This window comes from Rhinoderma darwinii, chromosome 3 (genome assembly GCF_050947455.1).
Source record: "Rhinoderma darwinii isolate aRhiDar2 chromosome 3, aRhiDar2.hap1, whole genome shotgun sequence".
NCBI lineage: Eukaryota > Metazoa > Chordata > Amphibia > Anura > Rhinodermatidae > Rhinoderma > Rhinoderma darwinii.
The window spans coordinates 419,313,904-419,339,908 of NC_134689.1; the positions used below are offsets into that span (position 1 = coordinate 419,313,904).

Genomic DNA, 26,005 nt, shown 5'->3' on the forward strand with positions numbered 1-26,005 from the left:
AAATAAAACTGTTTTGGTTCATCCTTGTCTCATTCTTGAGTCTCCATGAAGTGTTCAAACTAGTTCTTGGCCTGTGGTATGGAGGTAGTCACACGTTGACTTGGTTCTGTATAGGGATGTTGATCTGAGGTTGAGTAGGACTGGCTGCAAAAAGTGATCCATCTGTGGTATTTCACACAGTTGGCAGAGTCCTCTTGTATGGATTCATAATATGGCTCCTATAGAACTCTCTGGGCTCATATCGTCTGTGGTGGCATTCAGGTTCCCATTCATATGGCATCAGAAATAGCTATGCAAGAAGCAGACCCCCACCTGTTTGCAGCTCACTTGTCAGCTTTGCTGTTTAGACTGGGACAGGGTCACCTGAGCCTTCTCATTAGAAGGTGGGTAGTTAATGACTGCTCTATTGTACTGCTGGAAGCCTAGAAAAGGAAGAGTAACATTATATACGAATAGGGCTCTGTATGCAGATCCCCTGTCACTCCGGTGTTGGGGCTGTACGCCACTTCCTGCAGGGCTTGTGCAGGTGCATTTACTGACCCAGTCAGGTGCTGTATGTGCAGAGATCTTCTCCCCCTAGAGGCAATGATATGCATACTATTGTACAAATTGCATCTGATGTAGTATGCCGCAGTGTTAGAGGCCTGTGCTTCTCCTAGAGTTGTCATGTGCCTGAGAGCCAAGCTGCGTTTCTGCATCCCTATTTAACCCTTTATATCACCTCTAAGACACTTCTAAACATGTCCTGTTACTAGACCGTTATTAGGAATTATTTATGGTTAATTGGTTCTAACATCTTCACTTTTTTTAAACTACAACAGCTGTTACCCTTAAGCCCTTCACTGCCCACACACGCTACAATAGCTGACCCTATACAGTATAATAACCATACAGTAAAATTTCCCTTTAGCTGATCCTAGTGCCAATGCCCATGTAGATGGCACCATCTGGGATCACTCTAGGAGCTGATGCATCAACAAGGCTGTGGCAGGGGATTCCGCTCCAGGAGGAGCCCCTGATGTCACCATCCATATATGGACAGATGTCAGTGTTTCCCTCTAGGACAGTGGTTCCCAAATTGGGTGCTGTGAGAACCCTCCAGGTCTGCCACACACTTCTCTGAACCACTGTGGTCGTGCTTTTTCTCCTCAGTGCGAAGCGCATAGGAGATTTGATTTTTTTTGCTGCCGACTTGTATTTATCACCCCCCCCCCCCTACCTCTGTAGATGGTACTCCCCCATTCCTATATATAGTAGCTGACTGAAGTAGCAGAATCCCCTTGTGGCTGGGGATTTCGCTCCTGAATGGAGTGCTTAATGTCTCTGTCCATATGTGTACATTGTCATCAAGGGCAAGTCCTGAAGGTTAATCCCAGTTTACAGCGTGGCTGGTGATTCGGCTCCAGGAGAAGCTCCTGACGTCACTATGTATAGGATGGTGGGGGTTGTATTTTATTGTGGGGGGGGGGGGGGTGGTGTCCTGAGTACGCAGATACAGTTGACACTGGGATGCACCACTAGGTGCCAGAGACAGCAGGACACCACCTGTAATCCAGGACTGTCCTGACTCCAGGACTATTGGCAGTGGCGGATTAAGTGTACCATGGGCCCTGGGCTGTTGATACAACTTGGGGCCCCCCTCACACAGAGTTCACAGAAGCACAGAATCTGCACGCTCCTCTCCTGAAATACTCTGTGCTGCTGTGAACTCTGCTCTTACCATTACGTGGTGACTTGCCAATCATTTGAAGGTGTTATTGAGGACAGGAGTGGAGGAGTGGTAACAGACTGAGCTACGTAATGGTAAGAGCAGAGTTTACAGCAGCACTGAATCTGCACGCTCATCTCCTGAAATACTCTGTGCTGCCTTAAACTCTGTGGACAGGTCAGAATCCTGTTTTTTTTTTTTAAATGCTGCACTGTAGCGCAGCCTTATATAATGGATCGAGCGGGTTCCCCAGCAGCATTTAAAAGAAACAGGATCCTGACCTGTCCACAGTTTAAGGCAGCACAGAGTATTTCAGGAGAGGAGCCTGTGATTGGCTGCAGAGGCCGCTGCAGCCTGTGATTGGTTGCAGAGGCCGTCACGTGGGATGAAGCGTCATCCCTGGAGGCCGGCCTTCTGACGTGCGTGACCGCCACTACAGCCTGTGATTGGCTGCAGCGGCGAAATGGATGACACGTCACCGCTGGAGGCCGGACAGGAGGAATGTAAGTATGAACGTATTTTTTATTTTTTTTTATTACATTAAAATTGTATTTTCCGTGCGCCGAGCATGTACTGTCAAGGTTGTTGAAAGAGTTAGTGCAGCCCATTAACTCGATCAGCACCCTGGACAGTACCATGCTCGGCGCACGGAAATTACAGGTTCGGTCCGAAACAAACTTTTTCGTGAAATTCGGCGAACTAGCCGAACCGAACTTTTCAGAAGTTCGCTCATCTCTAGTCATAATGATGGCGGCTGCGCGAAAATCTCGCAGCCACGCATCATACACTGATGACACATGGAGCCGTTAAGTGCCTTTTGCGCACGGAAAACGCCGCAGTTTTTTTGCGTGAGCAAAACGCACACGCTCGTGTAAATGAGGCCTAAAGGGTAAGTCAATTTTTAACAAACGTCTAACATGTCAGAACTTTTGATGGGTGGGGGTCCGTGTGCGGAGACTAAGCGGCAGAAGCGCTCATGTGAGCAAAGAGCCACTTCATTTCTGTTTGGCTTTTTCCGGAAAGCCAAAGTAGCGGTGTACGGGCTCATTGACTTTCTATGAGCCCGTACATAAGCTGCTCGGCTTTCCGGAAACAGAAACCAAGTGGCTCAGCGCTCACACGAGTGCTTCCGACGCTTAGTTTTAGTGATCAGAGGGAGTCGGCGAGAGACACTGCTTCCGTGACCATCATTCAGTTTTATGGGACTTACGGATGGTGGATATGTCATACATTTTTCTTATGGGAAAACTGAGGGCTGTATGGGGGGATTATATTGCAAGGGGAGGTGAGTTTGTCTGACTTCTGGGGGCTCTATAGGGAGGTCTGAGTGTCTGATTCTGACATCTCTGTGGCCCCATAGAGCCCGTCGCTCAGACCCCCCCTATACAGCCCCCAGAAGTCAGACAATTTGACTTACCCTTGTAATATATTAGTAACTAGTGAGGGCTCTATGGGAAGGGGGGATTATACTGAATGGGGGAGGGGGGTTCTAACCATCTAAGTGACTCCAGAGGACTCCATGAAGGGGGGAATAACCCCCCATCCCATCCCCCATAGAGCCCTCAGTATTTCAGTATTTATTATACAGCAGGGAGCTTTGAGCGTGTAACTCACTGCTGAGTGTCTATGGAGGGAAATTATTGTCCCCCCCCCCATAGAGTCATCTGCAGTGAGTTACACTGCTCAGACCCCCCTGCTGTATAATAAATACTGAAATACTGAGAGCTCTATGGGGGATGGGATGGGGGGTTATTCCCCCCTTCATGGAGTCCTCTGGAGTCACTTAGATGTAAATTAAGATGGAGACGAACATGAACACTAACCTCCTCGTTGCTCGACCACCGCCCTTCTCGTCTGTTCCTCACTGGCGGTACGTGAAGCGTCAGAGGGGCGTGTTCTACCACGGCTAGCAGACGCACGTCTGCTAGTCCTATCCAGCAATTGATATCCATCCCCCTCCTCCTCATCAGCACTGCGCTGCCCTCTGCTGCAGGCCGCCCGCCCCTCCCTCTCAACGGCCATTAGCGGCGCTGCTTGTGAACGGCCATTAGTGAGTCCGACCTTAAGCGATTTAAAATGATGTGCGTTTCGGGTTGCGATGGGCCCCCTAAAAGCTTGGGCCCCGGGCGGCCGCCCGAAACGCCTATATTATAATCCGCCACTGACTATTGGGAGGTATGATGATCTCCTTAACCCCTTCAGGTGTCGGTGTTTCTAGAAAATCCTGGGCTGCCTCCCACTGTATACATGGGTTAAAGGTGACCAAATTTCCTTTTCTAGTTATGGCGTGTGATCCAAGGCTTCAATGTGACATAGAGGTCCCCGAAGATATGACCAACTACAGATGGCATTTTAAGCAGTCCCCTATCCTTGGCTTAAAGAGGCTCTGTCACCAGATTTTGCAGCCCCTATTCGCTATTGCAGCAGATCGGCGCTGCAATGTAGATTACAGTAACGTTTTTATTTTAAAAAAAACGAGCATTTTTGGCCAAGTTATGACCATTTTTGTAGTTATGCAAATAAGGCTTGCAAAAGTCCAAGTGGGCGTGTATTATGTGCGTACATCGGGGCGTTTATAATACTTTTACTAGCTGGGCGCTCTGATGAGAAGTATCATCCACTTCTCTTCAGAACGCCCAGCTTCTGGCAGATCACGCTGTGACGTCACTCACAGGTCCTGCATCGTGTCAGACGAGCGAGGACACATCGGCACCAGAGGCTACAGATTCTGCATCAGCGTTTGCAGGTAAGTAGCTACATCGATTTACCTGCTAACGCCGATGCTGCTGCAGAATCAACTGTAGCCTCTGGTGCCGATGTGTCCTCGCTCGTCTGACACGATGCAGGACCTGTGAGTGACGTCACAGCGTGATCTCTCGAGAACACGCTGTGTCTGCACTGCCAGAAGCTGGGCGTTGTGAAGAGAAGTGGATGATACTTCTCGTCAGAACGCCCAGCTAGTAAAAGAAGTAAACACGCCCCGATGTACGCACATAATACACACCCAGTTGTACTTTTACTTTTAAACACACCCACTTGGACTTTTGCAAGCCTCATTTGCATAACTACAAAAATGGTCATAACTTGGCCAAAAATGCTCGTTTTTTTAAAATAAAAACGTTACTGTAATCTACATTGCAGCGCCTATCTGCTTCCATTACAGATAGGGGTTACAAAATCTGGTGACAGAGCCTCTTTAAGGAGAACTATTATTCCATAATGCTTTTCTCTACCTCCAATATCCTACAGTACAACATCATGACGAGCGCAGGCAACTACTAAAGGGCCTATGGGGAGGTGTAAACCCCTGGGTTCATCTTCATTAGCTCTTTACCATTAGCAAACAGAAGAAGGGATCCAGTCTGAGGGTCATACCGCCCTTCTCTACAATAGAGGATCTGAAGTGTTGACATGAACCAGTGCAAGACCAGAAGCCTCTTAATATACACACCTGATCATTCGTAAGTGGCGGCGGGATGTTTGCAGTGGTTGCATGGACCAAAAATAAGTGGACCCCATTTTGAGTGGCCCTTCTTCTATATGAACACCTCTGATCAACGTTGCTGAATGGTTTGGTGTGGACCAAGACCAGAATAAGGAGGCTTTTCTTTTTTTTGTGTGTGTGCTTTGGGGCCTTTCTCCTGTATGTACATCCTTGATTATTTTTTGTCAGTGTTGGAGGCACGGTGGTGTGCAGTGGTGGCATAGGCCAGAACAAGGAGGTGGCCCAGCTCCTCTGTTTTCTCCTGATCCGCCCTCTGCCTGGCCAAAAGCTCATGTAAATGCAATCTTAGGCTGGAATCACGCAACGTTTTGATGCAGTTTTTGGATAGTGCCGCTACATTTCCCACATAATATTCCAAAATGTGAAGTGCGACCCCACAAGAATTTATGGATTTCCAGCTGTTCCCAGAACAATCATTTGCTCCTGGTGTTGATAGAGGAGAGGGAGCTCCATAATCCAGATGAAAATGGGGCCTTCCCTTTTGAGGCTGAGTAACCACACAGGATCTTGTGGCCCCAAAACCTTTCTTGTCCCTTCAAACCCACTCCCTTGTTTCCTAACACTGTATTGCCTATGGAGAAGGGATTCCTTAACAGGTTCTCATTGCCCAAAAGCAGCACGCGCTCTCCAGGGGCCCTGTGGCAGCAGCATTGGTTACCTCTGTGGTGCGTTTACCCAGTGATGGGTATGTTACATCTGAATTCACGTGAGATGATACAAGAGGTCATGGGGCAGGCTGCAACTTGAATCACAAGAACTATTGACAAGGCTGATCTTTTTGTATGAGTAAATATACCACGAGGCCGTTCTCACACGGGTGTAATGGACCTGTATTACGACTGCAATATCCCTATGAGGCTGTGAGTTTGGGCCGTTGCTTTATAGGGATGCGCCCACATTATACTCGTGTGAATCCGGCCTTTGCAAAAGCGTAACGTAAGGCTCCTGGGCCTCGATACAATATCTGTACCAGGGCCCCGACCATCATGTTCTATTCGTAGTACTGTGTCCTCCTCTGTGGCTGGGGAGCAATTGGGCCCCCTGAGGCACCAGGTGCGACTGTAACCTCTGCCCCCCTATAGATACGTCCCTGGGCCTCCGGCTGGATTCACACAGGCGGTATTTTTGAGCCAAAAAAAGGAGTGGATATGAAAAAGAGAAGACACCAGTCTTTATACGTTTGCTTCGTTTTATATAGACACTCCTGAGTTTGGCTTAAAAAAATTGCAAAGAAAACGTAGGTCTTCGCAGACGTCCCAACTTTTGAATCCCGATTTGTGGGACATTGTACGCCCCTTGCCGCTCTGCCAACAAACCATCCCAAAACACCCATTTTGGGGCATATTTAGATAGACTCCTCCCCTTCAAGGGCAGAGGCTTTTGTGTGTGTGCTTTTGGCCAGGTGAGGGTATGTTGACATTAGTCATTTTCAGGCATCTGTTTTTCAAAAACTGCATCAAAACTGCGCTGTGTGAATATACCCATAGAAAAGGGAGAAAAAATAAATCTGTGGCAACTACATGTGCAATTGCAGTGTATGTCGGAGCTATGTGTCAGGAGGATTTCCCAACATATACCATGGTTTAAAAAGATTGGCGCAGTTTTGCCCATTTACCAAAATGACTCCAAAAAAAGTGGAGAAAACGATGACAGAGAAAAAACTCAAAAACAATTACGAAAGTCACAGCAACAAATGACTCAAGTAAAAACACCCAAAGCTGTAGAAGACCTGCGACTTTTATTAGGGTACAAAACATGAATCATTTTTTGGATTACCAAAATTATAGCAAAAAAATCAATGCACATCTTTAAGGGATTTCATGAATCTCGATGTGGATTAGCCCCACTTAAAGGAATTAATCCTCGCGTGGAAGTCCACCATGTTTCCATTGCTGAATCCGAGTCAAAAACGTTCTTTTGTTACATCTCCCCGAGTGACTTTAATTCCCACAGGGAGTTTCATGGTCATCCTTGTGCGGTGTCGTCATGTTGCCTCCGTCATGTTCAGAGAGGACATTACTTTTTCCGGTTCATTCAGGTTTAAATCGCTTGCATTTGGTTTTCCCTTTTGTGAATGGATGACGGATCGGACACACAATACTGCAGTTACGAACACCGGTTGTCCGCGTTGGGTCTTCTATCTTAATAGGTGATTTTATACCGAATACCAAAAAATAAACAACCATTTATGTCCCTGAGAAATCTACTGCCGAAGGTTTCACCGTTTCAGATTTGCACCTAAACTGCACTGTGTGAATATACCCCAACTTCTCCCATCTTGACCTTTCAATCACTTTTATCTTGACCTCCTTGTACTTGTGTGTTGGTTTCCACTAATGAGAGAAGTGCTCAGCTGAGAATAATGAGGTGTCAGGTGGAGATAACTATGTGATGGGTGGAGTATAAAGTTCTGCTCCATGTGAAGGTATGACTATGTGATGGGTGGAGTATAAAGTTCTGCTCCATGTGAAGGTGTGACTATGTGATGGGTGGAGTATAAAGTTCTGCTCCATGTGAAGGTGTGACTATATGATGGGTGGAGTATAAAGTTCTGCTCCTTGTGAAGGTGTGACTATATGATGGGTGGAGTATAAAGTTCTGCTCCATGTGAAGGTATGACTATGTGATGGGTGGAGTATAAAGTTCTGCTCCATGTGAAGAGATGACTATGTGATGGGTGGAGTATAAAGTTCTGCTCCATGTGAAGGTATGACTATGTGATGGGTGGAGTATAAAGTTCTGCTCCATGTGAAGGTATGACTATGTGATGGGTGGAGTATAAAGTCCTGCTTCCTCCACTCTCTCCTTGTGTTACTTCGTCTGCAGTCAGGATGGAGCTATGGATCAGGTGGAGTTGGCTGTTGGTGGTTCTTCTCTATGGCTCAGGCTTTAGCAGTTCCTTGGTTAGACACCAGCGCCAGTCAGACCCTAGGTGGAGGAATTATCAGCCTGGATGGGGATCTTCTAGAGGACTTGGACAACCTTTCTCTGGAGTGGGCTCTCCTAGAGGAAACCCTTGGTCTCCAGTTCAGACTGGATGGGGCTCCAGGTATATTGGAGAACTTCAGCCACGACAGCTTACACAATCTCCAAACTCCCCTATCAGTGTGCAGTGCGGTGAGGACAGGCTGGTGGTGATGGTGACCAGAGACTTCTATGGGAATGGAAAGCTGGTGAAGCCCTCAGACCTGACCCTGGGCTCCTGCCGACCTGGACTGCAGACTACAGATACTACTGTGGTTTTTGCAAATGGCCTTCAAGAATGTGGGAACAGCCTGGAGGTAAGTGCAGTAGTAATCTTAAACACAGAAGTTTGTAAAATGTCTCATGTTGTTCACGTGGGCTGAATCTTTTGTATGATGTAATTGCATATGGTGGGACATAATGTAGGTGGAGTCTAGGTATGGAGCTGCTGTTATGACGGAGATCATGCAATGTATTAGATTCTTAGGCCCCATGCACACAACCATAAAAAAATCTCCATTATACGGTCTGCAATTATGGACCTGCCCAGTTCTATTGGCTGCGGACACCTTTCCGTATCGGGAATTATGGAGCATGTCCTGCTTTGTTTTTTACGGGCTGTGATCCCATACTTTGTATGGGAGCACAGCCTGAAAATGCGGCCTGGTGACAGTGTGTGCCCGCAATCGTGGGCCGTGACTATGGTCAGTAATACCTAGAACAGATGTAGCTGAGCTAAGTTTCTTTGGTATTCGGGCACTATAGTCAAGAGGGTCTTCTTAATGCAGTGTTTGCCTGTTTTCTACAAAATGCCATGAATATCAGAGACCCACACAGCTCTGCTACATCTGTAGTCGGTAACACAAAAGTGCTCGTATACACAGGATATTGAATTCTAGTCAACATTTGTCACCTTCCATCTCTGTGTGATCTGTAGCTTTCTGCGAGATGGCAGTAAATATAATGTAGTACTGAGGAGCTTGTTCTTGTACATCTTTCTATTAAAGAGAACACCCACACTTTTAGTATGAAGCTCCTCCAGATACCACCCTCCCATTTCCTGAAGTATAATACAGTTGACTAATCTTGTGATGTCTTCTTTAAGATGACCTCCGACTGGCTGATCTACACGTCCAACCTACGCTACACCCCCACTTCCTCCAGCATGGTGCCAATTATTAGGTCCAACTCTGCTGTGGTTCCCATCCAGTGTTACTACCCGAGGTGAGTCAATACCAGTAGGCTGTCTCTACAGGCATCCTGTTTTTGATGGCTTAAACTAGTAAGCAATTCCTTGAAACCCTCTTTAAAAGCCAATTTGGTAGTCTACAAAGGCAATGGTCCATGAGATCCTTCAGACTGGTTGAGTTACTCTTCTTGAGAAGTGTTAGGGTATGTGCACACACTAATTACGTCCATAATTGACGGACGTATTTCGGCCGCAAGTACCGGACCGAACACAGTGCAGGGAGCCGGGCTCCTAGCATCATACTTATGTACGATGCTAGGAGTCCCTGCCTCGCTGCAGGACAACTGTCCCGTACTGTAATCATGTTTTCAGTACGGGACAGTAGTTCCACGGGGAGGCAGGGACTCCTAGAGTCGTACATAAGTATGATGCTAGGAGCCCGGCTCCCTGCACTGTGTTCGGTCCGGGACTTGCGGCCGAAATACGTCCGTCAAATACGGACGTAATTAGTGTGTGTGCACATACCCTTAGGAATAGTTTTAAGGAGCTCTCTGTGTCCTCAACCACTCTTAGAAGACAGCAATCACTAAAGCTGACCATACACATGACTACTAGATTTTGGCCAGATACATTTTCGGCTATTTCCATGTGCACCCACTCGGCCGAGCTTGCAATTTTTCTGTTCCAGGAGACACTTCTGATAGTAGATTTTTGCCTCTCTGCAACAAAGGGCAGACTTCTGACATTGACCTTCCTTTTATGACCTCTTGAAGACCACTCCAATCTGAACTATTGAAATTTCATTTGCCTGAACAAGGTTGGAACCGGTTATCCATTTCAAGATAGATGCTTAGGGTATGTGCGCACACAAATACAGAGCTGTTTTCAAGAGAAAATCAGGAGCTGTTTTCCCTTTGAAGTTTTTTTTTTTTTAATCCGTCACGTTTTTAACGGCTGTTTTTGGAGCTGTTTTTCTATAGTCTATGAAACTGCTCCCAAAAACTGATGAAGTGGCATGCACTACTATTTTGTGGCTGTTTTTTTTTTTACACGGCCGTTTTGATAAACTGCCACGTAAAAAATGCCCAGTCGGAACAGAATGCTGTTTTTCCCATTGAAATCAATAGGCAGATGTTTGGAGGCGTTCTGCTTCCGGTTTTTACGGCCTGAAAAACTGCTGAAAACACTACGGGTGCACCTACCCTAAGGTGTCATGGTCAACTGTAGCTGACTACCTCCATGGCTGTGCCAGTTTTTCTTGCTCTGTAAGTAGTTAGGTCTTTCACGTCAAGTGGCTAGTCTCCATTTCATGACCACTGAGTACTTTGAACATGTCCTGTGGGCCATTGCGCTTGCGTGTTTTTTTTTTGTTTTTTTTTTCTAGTAAACCTCCTTCAGGGCTTCTTTTAAACTCCCTTTAGACATGGCAATGTGAGCAGCAAAGCAGTCCAGCCAACATGGATTCCATTCAGTACCACGGTGACCACAGAAGAGCGGCTGGTCTTCTCCTTGCAGCTAATGACTGGTAAGTCTCTTTCCAGCAGTAGGGTAGTGGTGCAGAGACTCCTGACCTATGCTAATACCCCAGTATTTTATCTTCAGGGGACTGGAGTGCTCCCCGTCCATCACTGGTCTTCCAGCTTGGTGACATGTTCTACATTGAAGCCTCTTTGGATGTTCAGAACCATGTCCCGATGACCCTGTTTGTTGACAGCTGTGTGGCCACCATTACTCCAGATGTGACCTCCAATCCTCGTTATGAGATCATCTCTAACAATGGGTGAGTTTCTATCATCAATCCTGTACTAATCTTCAAGGAGCCCATGATCTAAACCAAATCTGTCCTACAGGTGCTTGATGGATGGTATGCAAGAAGATTCCTCCTCAGTCTTTGTCTCCCCAAGACCACAAGCTGACAAGCTCCGCTTCATGGTTGATGCCTTCAGGTTCACGGACAGTGATGTCTCTACGGTGAGGGCTTTTACTTAAACCATATTAGGCCAACGTGTAACTTTCTTTTGAGGAAAAGAAAAACCTGGTTGCCATTGCAAAAAAATAAAATGGCCCCACACGGTTTACTTCAATGGAGCAAAGGGGCTGAATTGCATACACAACTGGTGAACATGTTTAGAACTTATTTTCCATGCTTGGTCTTTGAGGGGGGGGCCCATGATCATGGACTTTTTTTTTTTTTTAGCAACCTATAAAAGACTGTAAACTTCCACAAATCTCCCACACTCAGTAGGGTTTATCGGAACTTATGGATGTGACCTAAATCCCTAAAATCTAATGACTTACAGCTTCTAAAGTTACTACGAAAGGGGGAGGATATGAGGACCAAGTAGAGGGTCTTAGAAAAGTGACCATGTCAAAGCTGACATTTACCATAGTGAACTGTAAATGTTTCCTAGATCTATATCACGTGTTCTCTGAGAGCTGCCGACATCAACCAGACCCCTGATCCAGTGAACAAGGCGTGCTCCTACAACAAGGCTACCAGCAGGTAAGACCACATACAGAGGGAGAGTGTCTTGGCAGCACAACACCTGGTGGTGTCTTGGACAACAGTGGTATGTGTTGTTCAATGGCTGGAACTCTTGGTTGATTATCGGTCTCTTCTAGTTGGTCACCTATGGAAGGATCAAGTGGAATCTGCCAGTGCTGCACCACCAGGAACTGTGCCACTGCTTCAGGCCAGAGAATGACATGGGGCTCTTCCCTCGGAAGGCCAAGAGGAATTGGGAAGAGAGCTGTTGGTGAGTTCATTGTCCTTAGACCTCCCTAATTAGAATGAAGAACCTAGATGTTAGTGCTGCACAAAGACTATGAATTGGTTTGGGCACTAGCTGAATCTGCTGTTTGAGGTACATGATCTATCCCTGAGCCTCCTAGTCATAATTCTATAGGTTACTTATAAGGTGGAGTCACATAGCTGCCAAACTAGCTCAAGTATAATTACATCATAGCCTAATCTCTATCTCAATGTGTAAAACTTTGATTTGGTAGAATACATTCTCCACAGCCTTGACCTCTATGCAAACTTTTGTGTTGGGCTAGATGACTGGTGTCCATCCTTCTGGTCTCCAGGTATTAAGACTACAACTCTCAGTATGCTTTGACAAACACAAAACTAATGCTCCATGTGCTTTAGCAGCTTGTAACTGTTGGTGACCACGCTTGTACGTGATCTCGGTTTCAGTATAGATCATAATATATTGTTGCTGTGATTGCTTGGTCTAAAATTCTTCATTGTTCCACCAGGTTCTCATCAAGAGAAACATGTCCTGGCCACACTTGGTCCTCTTCTAGTGACTGGAAACAAGCCTAACCAGATCTCCGGAGCAGCACACACTGATGCTTCCAGAATGACTGCAGGACATGAACCTCTACAGCTGTGGGTGCTGGTGGCCATCGGGTCTGTCAGTTCAGTAGTTGTTGCTGTTGGTCTTACTATGGTTGGAAAATGTCTTCTTAACAGGTTCTCCCACAAAGACTCTGTATAGAAATAAAACTGTTTTGGTTCATCCTTGTCTCATTCTTGAGTCTCCATGAAGTGTTCAAACTAGTTCTTGGCCTGTGGTATGGAGGTAGTCACACGTTGACTTGGTTCTGTATAGGGATGTTGATCTGAGGTTGAGTAGGACTGGCTGCAAAAAGTGATCCATCTGTGGTATTTCACACAGTTGGCAGAGTCCTCTTGTATGGATTCATAATATGGCTCCTATAGAACTCTCTGGGCTCATATCGTCTGTGGTGGCATTCAGGTTCCCATTCATATGGCATCAGAAATAGCTATGCAAGAAGCAGACCCCCACCTGTTTGCAGCTCACTTGTCAGCTTTGCTGTTTAGACTGGGACAGGGTCACCTGAGCCTTCTCATTAGAAGGTGGGTAGTTAATGACTGCTCTATTGTACTGCTGGAAGCCTAGAAAAGGAAGAGTAACATTATATACGAATAGGGCTCTGTATGCAGATCCCCTGTCACTCCGGTGTTGGGGCTGTACGCCACTTCCTGCAGGGCTTGTGCAGGTGCATTTACTGACCCAGTCAGGTGCTGTATGTGCAGAGATCTTCTCCCCCTAGAGGCAATGATATGCATACTATTGTACAAATTGCATCTGATGTAGTATGCCGCAGTGTTAGAGGCCTGTGCTTCTCCTAGAGTTGTCATGTGCCTGAGAGCCAAGCTGCGTTTCTGCATCCCTATTTAACCCTTTATATCACCTCTAAGACACTTCTAAACATGTCCTGTTACTAGACCGTTATTAGGAATTATTTATGGTTAATTGGTTCTAACATCTTCACTTTTTTTAAACTACAACAGCTGTTACCCTTAAGCCCTTCACTGCCCACACACGCTACAATAGCTGACCCTATACAGTATAATAACCATACAGTAAAATTTCCCTTTAGCTGATCCTAGTGCCAATGCCCATGTAGATGGCACCATCTGGGATCACTCTAGGAGCTGATGCATCAACAAGGCTGTGGCAGGGGATTCCGCTCCAGGAGGAGCCCCTGATGTCACCATCCATATATGGACAGATGTCAGTGTTTCCCTCTAGGACAGTGGTTCCCAAATTGGGTGCTGTGAGAACCCTCCAGGTCTGCCACACACTTCTCTGAACCACTGGTCGTGCTTTTTCTCCTCAGTGCGAAGCGCATAGGAGATTTGATTTTTTTGCTGCCGACTTGTATTTATCACCCCCCCCCCCTACCTCTGTAGATGGTACTCCCCCATTCCTATATATAGTAGCTGACTGAAGTAGCAGAATCCCCTTGTGGCTGGGGATTTCGCTCCTGAATGGAGTGCTTAATGTCTCTGTCCATATGTGTACATTGTCATCAAGGGCAAGTCCTGAAGGTTAATCCCAGTTTACAGCGTGGCTGGTGATTCGGCTCCAGGAGAAGCTCCTGACGTCACTATGTATAGGATGGTGGGGGTTGTATTTTATTGTGGGGGGGGGGGGGTGGTGTCCTGAGTACGCAGATACAGTTGACACTGGGATGCACCACTAGGTGCCAGAGACAGCAGGACACCACCTGTAATCCAGGACTGTCCTGACTCCAGGACTATTGGCAGTGGCGGATTAAGTGTACCATGGGCCCTGGGCTGTTGATACAACTTGGGGCCCCCCTCACACAGAGTTCACAGAAGCACAGAATCTGCACGCTCCTCTCCTGAAATACTCTGTGCTGCTGTGAACTCTGCTCTTACCATTACGTGGTGACTTGCCAATCATTTGAAGGTGTTATTGAGGACAGGAGTGGAGGAGTGGTAACAGACTCAGCTACGTAATGGTAAGAGCAGAGTTTACAGCAGCACTGAATCTGCACGCTCATCTCCTGAAATACTCTGTGCTGCCTTAAACTCTGTGGACAGGTCAGAATCCTGTTTTTTTTTTTTAAATGCTGCACTGTAGCGCAGCCTTATATAATGGATCGAGCGGGTTCCCCAGCAGCATTTAAAAGAAACAGGATCCTGACCTGTCCACAGTTTAAGGCAGCACAGAGTATTTCAGGAGAGGAGCCTGTGATTGGCTGCAGAGGCCGCTGCAGCCTGTGATTGGTTGCAGAGGCCGTCACGTGGGATGAAGCGTCATCCCTGGAGGCCGGCCTTCTGACGTGCGTGACCGCCACTACAGCCTGTGATTGGCTGCAGCGGCGAAATGGATGACACGTCACCGCTGGAGGCCGGACAGGAGGAATGTAAGTATGAACGTATTTTTTATTTTTTTTTATTACATTAAAATTGTATTTTCCGTGCGCCGAGCATGTACTGTCAAGGTTGTTGAAAGAGTTAGTGCAGCCCATTAACTCGATCAGCACCCTGGACAGTACCATGCTCGGCGCACGGAAATTACAGGTTCGGTCCGAAACAAACTTTTTCGTGAAATTCGGCGAACTAGCCGAACCGAACTTTTCAGAAGTTCGCTCATCTCTAGTCATAATGATGGCGGCTGCGCGAAAATCTCGCAGCCACGCATCATACACTGATGACACATGGAGCCGTTAAGTGCCTTTTGCGCACGGAAAACGCCGCAGTTTTTTTGCGTGAGCAAAACGCACACGCTCGTGTAAATGAGGCCTAAAGGGTAAGTCAATTTTTAACAAACGTCTAACATGTCAGAACTTTTGATGGGTGGGGGTCCGTGTGCGGAGACTAAGCGGCAGAAGCGCTCATGTGAGCAAAGAGCCACTTCATTTCTGTTTGGCTTTTTCCGGAAAGCCAAAGTAGCGGTGTACGGGCTCATTGACTTTCTATGAGCCCGTACATAAGCTGCTCGGCTTTCCGGAAACAGAAACCAAGTGGCTCAGCGCTCACACGAGTGCTTCCGACGCTTAGTTTTAGTGATCAGAGGGAGTCGGCGAGAGACACTGCTTCCGTGACCATCATTCAGTTTTATGGGACTTACGGATGGTGGATATGTCATACATTTTTCTTATGGGAAAACTGAGGGCTGTATGGGGGGATTATATTGCAAGGGGAGGTGAGTTTGTCTGACTTCTGGGGGCTCTATAGGGAGGTCTGAGTGTCTGATTCTGACATCTCTGTGGCCCCATAGAGCCCGTCGCTCAGACCCCCCCTATACAGCCCCCAGAAGTCAGACAATTTGACTTACCCTTGTAATATATTAGTAACTAGTGAGGGCTCTATGGGAAGGGGGGATTATACTGAATGGGGGAGGGGGGTTCTAACCATCTAAGTGACTCCAGAGGACTCCATGAAGGGGGAATAACCCCCCATCCCCCATAGAGCCCTCAGTATTTCAGTATTTATTATACAGCAGGGAGCTTTGAGCGTGTAACTCACTGCTGAGTGTCTATGGAGGGAAATTATTGTCCCCCCCCCATAGAGTCATCTGCAGTGAGTTACACGCTCAAACCCCCCCTGCTGTATAATAAATACTGAAATACTGAGGGCTCTATGGGGGATGGGATGGGGGGTTATTCCCCCCTTCATGGAGTCCTCTGGAGTCACTTAGATGTAAATTAAGATGGAGACGAACATGAACACTAACCTCCTCGTTGCTCGACCACCGCCCTTCTCGTCTGTTCCTCACTGGCGGTACGTGAAGCGTCAGAGGGGCGTGTTCTACCACGGCTAGCAGACGCACGTCTGCTAGTCCTATCCAGCAATTGATATCCATCCCCCTCCTCCTCATCAGCACTGCGCTGCCCTCTTCTGCAGGCCGCCCGCCCCTCCCTCTCAACGGCCATTAGCGGCGCTGCTTGTGAACGGCCATTAGTGAGTCCGACCTTAAGCGATTTAAAATGATGTGCGTTTCGGGTTGCGATGGGCCCCCTAAAAGCTTGGGCCCCGGGCGGCCGCCCGAAACGCCTATATTATAATCCGCCACTGACTATTGGGAGGTATGATGATCTCCTTAACCCCTTCAGGTGTCGGTGTTTCTAGAAAATCCTGGGCTGCCTCCCACTGTATACATGGGTTAAAGGTGACCAAATTTCCTTTTCTAGTTATGGCGTGTGATCCAAGGCTTCAATGTGACATAGAGGTCCCCGAAGATATGACCAACTACAGATGGCATTTTAAGCAGTCCCCTATCCTTGGCTTAAAGAGGCTCTGTCACCAGATTTTGCAGCCCCTATTCGCTATTGCAGCAGATCGGCGCTGCAATGTAGATTACAGTAACGTTTTTATTTTAAAAAAAACGAGCATTTTTGGCCAAGTTATGACCATTTTTGTAGTTATGCAAATAAGGCTTGCAAAAGTCCAAGTGGGCGTGTTTAAAAGTAAAAGTCCAAGTGGGCGTGTATTATGTGCGTACATCGGGGCGTTTATAATACTTTTACTAGCTGGGCGCTCTGATGAGAAGTATCATCCACTTCTCTTCAGAACGCCCAGCTTCTGGCAGATCACGCTGTGACGTCACTCACAGGTCCTGCATCGTGTCAGACGAGCGAGGACACATCGGCACCAGAGGCTACAGATTCTGCATCAGCGTTTGCAGGTAAGTAGCTACATCGATTTACCTGCTAACGCCGATGCTGCTGCAGAATCAACTGTAGCCTCTGGTGCCGATGTGTCCTCGCTCGTCTGACACGATGCAGGACCTGTGAGTGACGTCACAGCGTGATCTCTCGAGAACACGCTGTGTCTGCACTGCCAGAAGCTGGGCGTTGTGAAGAGAAGTGGATGATACTTCTCGTCAGAACGCCCAGCTAGTAAAAGAAGTAAACACGCCCCGATGTACGCACATAATACACACCCAGTTGTACTTTTACTTTTAAACACACCCACTTGGACTTTTGCAAGCCTCATTTGCATAACTACAAAAATGGTCATAACTTGGCCAAAAATGCTCGTTTTTTTAAAATAAAAACGTTACTGTAATCTACATTGCAGCGCCTATCTGCTTCCATTACAGATAGGGGTTACAAAATCTGGTGACAGAGCCTCTTTAAGGAGAACTATTATTCCATAATGCTTTTCTCTACCTCCAATATCCTACAGTACAACATCATGACGAGCGCAGGCAACTACTAAAGGGCCTATGGGGAGGTGTAAACCCCTGGGTTCATCTTCATTAGCTCTTTACCATTAGCAAACAGAAGAAGGGATCCAGTCTGAGGGTCATACCGCCCTTCTCTACAATAGAGGATCTGAAGTGTTGACATGAACCAGTGCAAGACCAGAAGCCTCTTAATATACACACCTGATCATTCGTAAGTGGCGGCGGGATGTTTGCAGTGGTTGCATGGACCAAAAATAAGTGGACCCCATTTTGAGTGGCCCTTCTTCTATATGAACACCTCTGATCAACGTTGCTGAATGGTTTGGTGTGGACCAAGACCAGAATAAGGAGGCTTTTCTTTTTTTTGTGTGTGTGCTTTGGGGCCTTTCTCCTGTATGTACATCCTTGATTATTTTTTGTCAGTGTTGGAGGCACGGTGGTGTGCAGTGGTGGCATAGGCCAGAACAAGGAGGTGGCCCAGCTCCTCTGTTTTCTCCTGATCCGCCCTCTGCCTGGCCAAAAGCTCATGTAAATGCAATCTTAGGCTGGAATCACGCAACGTTTTGATGCAGTTTTTGGATAGTGCCGCTACATTTCCCACATAATATTCCAAAATGTGAAGTGCGACCCCACAAGAATTTATGGATTTCCAGCTGTTCCCAGAACAATCATTTGCTCCTGGTGTTGATAGAGGAGAGGGAGCTCCATAATCCAGATGAAAATGGGGCCTTCCCTTTTGAGGCTGAGTAACCACACAGGATCTTGTGGCCCCAAAACCTTTCTTGTCCCTTCAAACCCACTCCCTTGTTTCCTAACACTGTATTGCCTATGGAGAAGGGATTCCTTAACAGGTTCTCATTGCCCAAAAGCAGCACGCGCTCTCCAGGGGCCCTGTGGCAGCAGCATTGGTTACCTCTGTGGTGCGTTTACCCAGTGATGGGTATGTTACATCTGAATTCACGTGAGATGATACAAGAGGTCATGGGGCAGGCTGCAACTTGAATCACAAGAACTATTGACAAGGCTGATCTTTTTGTATGAGTAAATATACCACGAGGCCGTTCTCACACGGGTGTAATGGACCTGTATTACGACTGCAATATCCCTATGAGGCTGTGAGTTTGGGCCGTTGCTTTATAGGGATGCGCCCACATTATACTCGTGTGAATCCGGCCTTTGCAAAAGCGTAACGTAAGGCTCCTGGGCCTCGATACAATATCTGTACCAGGGCCCCGACCATCATGTTCTATTCGTAGTACTGTGTCCTCCTCTGTGGCTGGGGAGCAATTGGGCCCCCTGAGGCACCAGGTGCGACTGTAACCTCTGCCCCCCTATAGATACGTCCCTGGGCCTCCGGCTGGATTCACACAGGCGGTATTTTTGAGCCAAAAAAAGGAGTGGATATGAAAAAGAGAAGACACCAGTCTTTATACGTTTGCTTCGTTTTATATAGACACTCCTGAGTTTGGCTTAAAAAAATTGCAAAGAAAACGTAGGTCTTCGCAGACGTCCCAACTTTTGAATCCCGATTTGTGGGACATTGTACGCCCCTTGCCGCTCTGCCAACAAACCATCCCAAAACACCCATTTTGGGGCATATTTAGATAGACTCCTCCCCTTCAAGGGCAGAGGCTTTTGTGTGTGTGCTTTTGGCCAGGTGAGGGTATGTTGACATTAGTCATTTTCAGGCATCTGTTTTTCAAAAACTGCATCAAAACTGCGCTGTGTGAATATACCCATAGAAAAGGGAGAAAAAATAAATCTGTGGCAACTACATGTGCAATTGCAGTGTATGTCGGAGCTATGTGTCAGGAGGATTTCCCAACATATACCATGGTTTAAAAAGATTGGCGCAGTTTTGCCCATTTACCAAAATGACTCCAAAAAAAGTGGAGAAAACGATGACAGAGAAAAAACTCAAAAACAATTACGAAAGTCACAGCAACAAATGACTCAAGTAAAAACACCCAAAGCTGTAGAAGACCTGCGACTTTTATTAGGGTACAAAACATGAATCATTTTTTGGATTACCAAAATTATAGCAAAAAAATCAATGCACATCTTTAAGGGATTTCATGAATCTCGATGTGGATTAGCCCCACTTAAAGGAATTAATCCTCGCGTGGAAGTCCACCATGTTTCCATTGCTGAATCCGAGTCAAAAACGTTCTTTTGTTACATCTCCCCGAGTGACTTTAATTCCCACAGGGAGTTTCATGGTCATCCTTGTGCGGTGTCGTCATGTTGCCTCCGTCATGTTCAGAGAGGACATTACTTTTTCCGGTTCATTCAGGTTTAAATCGCTTGCATTTGGTTTTCCCTTTTGTGAATGGATGACGGATCGGACACACAATACTGCAGTTACGAACACCGGTTGTCCGCGTTGGGTCTTCTATCTTAATAGGTGATTTTATACCGAATACCAAAAAATAAACAACCATTTATGTCCCTGAGAAATCTACTGCCGAAGGTTTCACCGTTTCAGATTTGCACCTAAACTGCACTGTGTGAATATACCCCAACTTCTCCCATCTTGACCTTTCAATCACTTTTATCTTGACCTCCTTGTACTTGTGTGTTGGTTTCCACTAATGAGAGAAGTGCTCAGCTGAGAATAATGAGGTGTCAGGTGGAGATAACTATGTGATGGGTGGAGTATAAAGTTCTGCTCCATGTGAAGGTATGACTATGTGATGGGTGGAGTATAAAGTTCTGCTCCATGTGAAGGTGTGACTATGTGATGGGTGGAGTATAAAGTTCTGCTCCATGTGAAGGTGTGACTATATGATGGGTGGAGTATAAAGTTCTGCTCCTTGTGAAGGTGTGACTATATGATGGGTGGAGTATAAAGTTCTGCTCCATGTGAAGGTATGACTATGTGATGGGTGGAGTATAAAGTTCTGCTCCATGTGAAGAGATGACTATGTGATGGGTGGAGTATAAAGTTCTGCTCCATGTGAAGGTATGACTATGTGATGGGTGGAGTATAAAGTTCTGCTCCATGTGAAGGTATGACTATGTGATGGGTGGAGTATAAAGTCCTGCTTCCTCCACTCTCTCCTTGTGTTACTTCGTCTGCAGTCAGGATGGAGCTATGGATCAGGTGGAGTTGGCTGTTGGTGGTTCTTCTCTATGGCTCAGGCTTTAGCAGTTCCTTGGTTAGACACCAGCGCCAGTCAGACCCTAGGTGGAGGAATTATCAGCCTGGATGGGGATCTTCTAGAGGACTTGGACAACCTTTCTCTGGAGTGGGCTCTCCTAGAGGAAACCCTTGGTCTCCAGTTCAGACTGGATGGGGCTCCAGGTATATTGGAGAACTTCAGCCACGACAGCTTACACAATCTCCAAACTCCCCTATCAGTGTGCAGTGCGGTGAGGACAGGCTGGTGGTGATGGTGACCAGAGACTTCTATGGGAATGGAAAGCTGGTGAAGCCCTCAGACCTGACCCTGGGCTCCTGCCGACCTGGACTGCAGACTACAGATACTACTGTGGTTTTTGCAAATGGCCTTCAAGAATGTGGGAACAGCCTGGAGGTAAGTGCAGTAGTAATCTTAAACACAGAAGTTTGTAAAATGTCTCATGTTGTTCACGTGGGCTGAATCTTTTGTATGATGTAATTGCATATGGTGGGACATAATGTAGGTGGAGTCTAGGTATGGAGCTGCTGTTATGACGGAGATCATGCAATGTATTAGATTCTTAGGCCCCATGCACACAACCATAAAAAAATCTCCATTATACGGTCTGCAATTATGGACCTGCCCAGTTCTATTGGCTGCGGACACCTTTCCGTATCGGGAATTATGGAGCATGTCCTGCTTTGTTTTTTACGGGCTGTGATCCCATACTTTGTATGGGAGCACAGCCTGAAAATGCGGCCTGGTGACAGTGTGTGCCCGCAATCGTGGGCCGTGACTATGGTCAGTAATACCTAGAACAGATGTAGCTGAGCTAAGTTTCTTTGGTATTCGGGCACTATAGTCAAGAGGGTCTTCTTAATGCAGTGTTTGCCTGTTTTCTACAAAATGCCATGAATATCAGAGACCCACACAGCTCTGCTACATCTGTAGTCGGTAACACAAAAGTGCTCGTATACACAGGATATTGAATTCTAGTCAACATTTGTCACCTTCCATCTCTGTGTGATCTGTAGCTTTCTGCGAGATGGCAGTAAATATAATGTAGTACTGAGGAGCTTGTTCTTGTACATCTTTCTATTAAAGAGAACATCCACACTTTTAGTATGAAGCTCCTCCAGATACCATCCTCCCATTTCCTGAAGTATAATACAGTAGACTAATCTTGTGATGTCTTCTTTAAGATGACCTCCGACTGGCTGATCTACACGTCCAACCTACGCTACACCCCCACTTCATCCAGCAATGTGCCAATTATTAGGTCCAACTCTGCTGTGGTTCCCATCCAGTGTTACTACCCGAGGTGAGTCAATACCAGTAGGCTGTCTCTACAGGCATCCTGTTTTTGATGGCTTAAACTAGTAAGCAATTCCTTGAAACCCTCTTTAAAAGCCAATTTGGTAGTCTACAAAGGCAATGGTCCATGAGATCCTTCAGACTGGTTGAGTTACTCTTCTTGAGAAGTGTTAGGGTATGTGCACACACTAATTACGTCCGTAATTGACGGACGTATTTCGGCCGCAAGTACCGGACCGAACACAGTGCAGGGAGCCGGGCTCCTAGCATCATACTTATGTACGATGCTAGGAGTCCCTGCCTCGCTGCAGGACAACTGTCCCGTACTGTAATCATGTTTTCAGTACGGGACAGTAGTTCCACGGGGAGGCAGGGACTCCTAGAGTCGTACATAAGTATGATGCTAGGAGCCCGGATCCCTGCACTGTGTTCGGTCCGGGACTTGCGGCCGAAATACGTCCGTCAAATACGGACGTAATTAGTGTGTGTGCACATACCCTTAGGAATAGTTTTAAGGAGCTCTCTGTGTCCTCAACCACTCTTAGAAGACAGCAATCACTAAAGCTGACCATACACATGACTACTAGATTTTGGCCAGATACATTTTCGGCTATTTCCATGTGCACCCACTCGGCCGAGCTTGCAATTTTTCTGTTCCAGGAGACACTTCTGATAGTAGATTTTTGCCTCTCTGCAACAAAGGGCAGACTTCTGACATTGACCTTCCTTTTATGACCTCTTGAAGACCACTCCAATCTGAACTATTGAAATGTAATTTGCCTGAACAAGGTTGGAACCGGTTATCCATTTCAAGATAGATGCTTAGGGTATGTGCGCACACAAATACAGAGCTGTTTTCAAGAGAAAATCAGGAGCTGTTTTCCCTTTGAAGTTTTTTTTTTTTTTAATCCGTCACGTTTTTAACGGCTGTTTTTGGAGCTGTTTTTCTATAGTCTATGAAACTGCTCCCAAAAACTGATGAAGTGGCATGCACTACTATTTTGTGGCTGTTTTTTTTACACGGCCGTTTTGATAAACTGCCACGTAAAAAACGCCCAGTCGGAACAGAATGCTGTTTTTCCCATTGAAATCAATAGGCAGATGTTTGGAGGCATTCTGCTTCCGGTTTTTACGGCCTGAAAAACTGCTGAAAACATTACGTGTGCACCTACCCTAAGGTGTAATGGTCAACTGTAGTTGACTACCTCCATGGCTGTGCCAGTTTTTCTTGCTCTGTAAGTAGTTAGGTTTTTCACGTCAAGTGGCTAGTCTCCATTTCAGGACCACTGAGTACTTTGAACATGTCCTGTGGGCCGTTGCGCGCGCTTGTTTTTTTTTCTAGTAAACCTCCTTCAGGGCTTCTTTTAAACTCCCTTTAGACTTGGCAATGTGAGCAGCAAAGCAGTCCAGCCAACATGGATTCCATTCAGTACCACGGTGACCACAGAAGAGAGGCTGGTCTTTTCCTTGCAGCTAATGACTGGTAAGTCTCTTTCCAGCAGTAGGGTAGTGGTGCAGAGACCCCTGACCTATGCTAATACCCCAGTATTTTATCTTCAGGGGACTGGAGTGCTCCCAGTCCATCACTAGTCTTCCAGCTTGGTGACATGTTCTACATTGAAGCCTCTTTGGATGTTCACAACCATGTCCCGATGACCCTGTTTGTTGACAGCTGTGTGGCCACCATTACCCCAGATGTGACCTCCAGTCCCCGATATGAGATCATCTCTAACAATGGGTGAGTTTCGATCACTATTACTGTACTTATCTTCAAGGAGCCCGTGATCTAAACCAAATCTGTCCTACAGGTGCTTGATGGATGGTATCCAAGAAGATTCCTCTTCAGTCTTTGTCTCCCCAAGACCACAAGCTGACAAGCTCCGCTTTATGGTTGATGCCTTCAGGTTTACTGACCGTGATCTCTCTACGGTGAGGGCTTTTACTTAAACCATATTAGGCCAACGTGTAACTTTGTTTTGAGGAAAAGAAAAACCTGGTTGCCATTGCAAAAAAAATAAAATGGCCCCACAGTGTTTACTTCAATGGAGCAAAGGGGCTGAATTGCATTACCATACACAACTGGTGAACATGTGTAGAACTTATTTTCCATGCTAAGTCTTTGAGGGGGGCCCATGATCATGGACTTTTTTTTTATTTTTTTTAGCAACCTATAAAGGATTGTAAACGTCCACAAATCTCCCACACTCAGTAGGGTTTATCGGAACTTATGGATGTGACCTAAAATCTAATGACTTACAGCTTCCAAAGTTATTACGAAAGAGGGAGGATATGAGGACCAAGTAGAGGGTCTTAGAAAAGTGCCCATGTCAAAGCTGTTGACACTTACCATAGTGAAATGTAAATATTTCCTAGATCTATATCACATGTTCTCTGAGAGCTGCCGACATCAACCAGACCCCTGATCCAGTGAACAAGGCGTGCTCCTACAACAAGGCTACCGGCAGGTAAGACCACATACAGAGGGAGAGTGTCTTGGCAGCACAACACCTGGTGGTGTCTTGGACAACAGTGGTATGTGTTGTTCAATGGCTGGAACTCTTGGTTGATTATCGGTCTCTTCTAGTTGGTCACCCATGGAAGGATCAAGTGGAATCTGCCAGTGCTGCACCACCAGGAACTGTGCTACTGCTTCAGGCCAGAGAATGACATGGGGCTCTTCCCTCGGAAGGCCAAGAGGATTTGGGAAGAGAGATGTTGGTGAGTTCATTGTCCTTAGACCTCCCTAATTAGAATGAAGAACCTAGATGTTAGTGCTGCACAAAGACTATGCATTGGTTTGGGCACTAGCTGAATCTGCTGTTATATTGAGGTACATGATATATCCCTGAGTCTCCTAGTCATAATTCTATAGGTTACTTATAAGGTGGAGTCACATCGCTGCCAAACTAGCTCAAATATGATTACATCATAGCCTAATCTCTATCTCAATGTGTAAACCCACCCTTAGATTTGGTAGAATACATTCTCCACAGCCTTGACCTCTATGCAAACTTTTGTGTTGGGCTAGATGACTGGTGTCCATCCTTCTGGTCACCAGGTATTAAGACTACAACTCTCAGTATGCTTTGACAGACACAAAACTAATGCTCCGTGTGCTTTAGCAGCTTGTAACTGTTGGTGACCACGCTTGTACGTGATCTCGGTTTCAGTATAGATCATAATATATTATTGCTGTGATTACTTGGTCTAAAATTCTTCATTGTTCCACCAGGTTCTCCTCAAGAGAAACATGTCCTGGCCACACTGGGTCCTCTTCTAGTGACTGGAAACAAGCCTAACCAGATCTCCGGAGCAGGACACACTGAAGCTTCCAGAATGACTGCAGGACATGAACCTCTACAGCTGTGGGTGCTGGTGGCCATCGGGTCTGTCAGTTCAGTAGTTGTTGCTGTTGGTCTTACTATGGTTGGAAAATGTCTTCTGAACAGGTTCTCCCACAAAGACTCTGTATAGAAATAAAACTGTTTTGGTTAATCCTTGTCTCATTCTCGAGTCTCCATGAAGTGTTCAAACTAGTTCTTGGCCTGTGGTATGGCGGTATTCATACGTTGACTTTGTTCTGTATAGGGATGTTGATCTGAGGTTGAGTAGGACTGGCTGCCAACTGTGTGAAATACCACAGATGGATCACTTTTTGCAGAGTCCTCTTGTATGGATTCATAATATGGCTCCTATAGAACTCTCTGGGCTCATATCGTCTCTGTG

General features: G+C 46.4%; 2 protein-coding genes across 2 annotated transcripts; both read left to right on the top strand.

Annotated features, from left to right (window-relative positions):
• The first annotated feature begins 8,023 nt into the window (after positions 1–8,023).
• On the top strand, positions 8,024–12,869 carry LOC142748443 (zona pellucida sperm-binding protein 3-like). Its single transcript, XM_075855541.1, has 8 exons — positions 8,024–8,494; positions 9,283–9,401; positions 10,788–10,891; positions 10,969–11,146; positions 11,217–11,337; positions 11,778–11,869; positions 11,989–12,122; positions 12,628–12,869. Exons 1-8 carry the CDS (start codon positions 8,045–8,047, stop codon positions 12,867–12,869), a joined length of 1,440 nt encoding a protein of 479 aa, XP_075711656.1. The 5' UTR covers positions 8,024–8,044.
• Positions 12,870–20,908: 8,039 nt separating this feature from the next.
• Positions 20,909–25,753, top strand: LOC142748444 (zona pellucida sperm-binding protein 3-like). Its single transcript, XM_075855542.1, has 8 exons — positions 20,909–21,379; positions 22,168–22,286; positions 23,659–23,762; positions 23,840–24,017; positions 24,088–24,208; positions 24,653–24,744; positions 24,864–24,997; positions 25,512–25,753. Exons 1-8 carry the CDS (start codon positions 20,930–20,932, stop codon positions 25,751–25,753), a joined length of 1,440 nt encoding a protein of 479 aa, XP_075711657.1. The 5' UTR covers positions 20,909–20,929.
• The last annotated feature ends 252 nt before the right edge of the window (positions 25,754–26,005 follow it).

What these genes read in the sequence shown, in the direction of transcription:
- LOC142748443 (XM_075855541.1), top strand. Translation starts at nt 8,045, where the DNA reads ATGGAGCTATGGATCAGGTGGAGTTGGCTGTTGGTGGTTCTTCTCTAT. An exon ending in ATCCAGTGTTACTACCCGAG is followed by an intron (nt 9,402 to 10,787) that starts GTGAGTCAATAC and finishes AACTCCCTTTAG; the next exon opens with ACATGGCAATGTGAGCAGCA. An exon ending in TACAACAAGGCTACCAGCAG is followed by an intron (nt 11,870 to 11,988) that starts GTAAGACCACAT and finishes GGTCTCTTCTAG; the next exon opens with TTGGTCACCTATGGAAGGAT.
- LOC142748444 (XM_075855542.1), top strand. Translation starts at nt 20,930, where the DNA reads ATGGAGCTATGGATCAGGTGGAGTTGGCTGTTGGTGGTTCTTCTCTAT. An exon ending in ATCCAGTGTTACTACCCGAG is followed by an intron (nt 22,287 to 23,658) that starts GTGAGTCAATAC and finishes AACTCCCTTTAG; the next exon opens with ACTTGGCAATGTGAGCAGCA. An exon ending in CTGACCGTGATCTCTCTACG is followed by an intron (nt 24,209 to 24,652) that starts GTGAGGGCTTTT and finishes AATATTTCCTAG; the next exon opens with ATCTATATCACATGTTCTCT.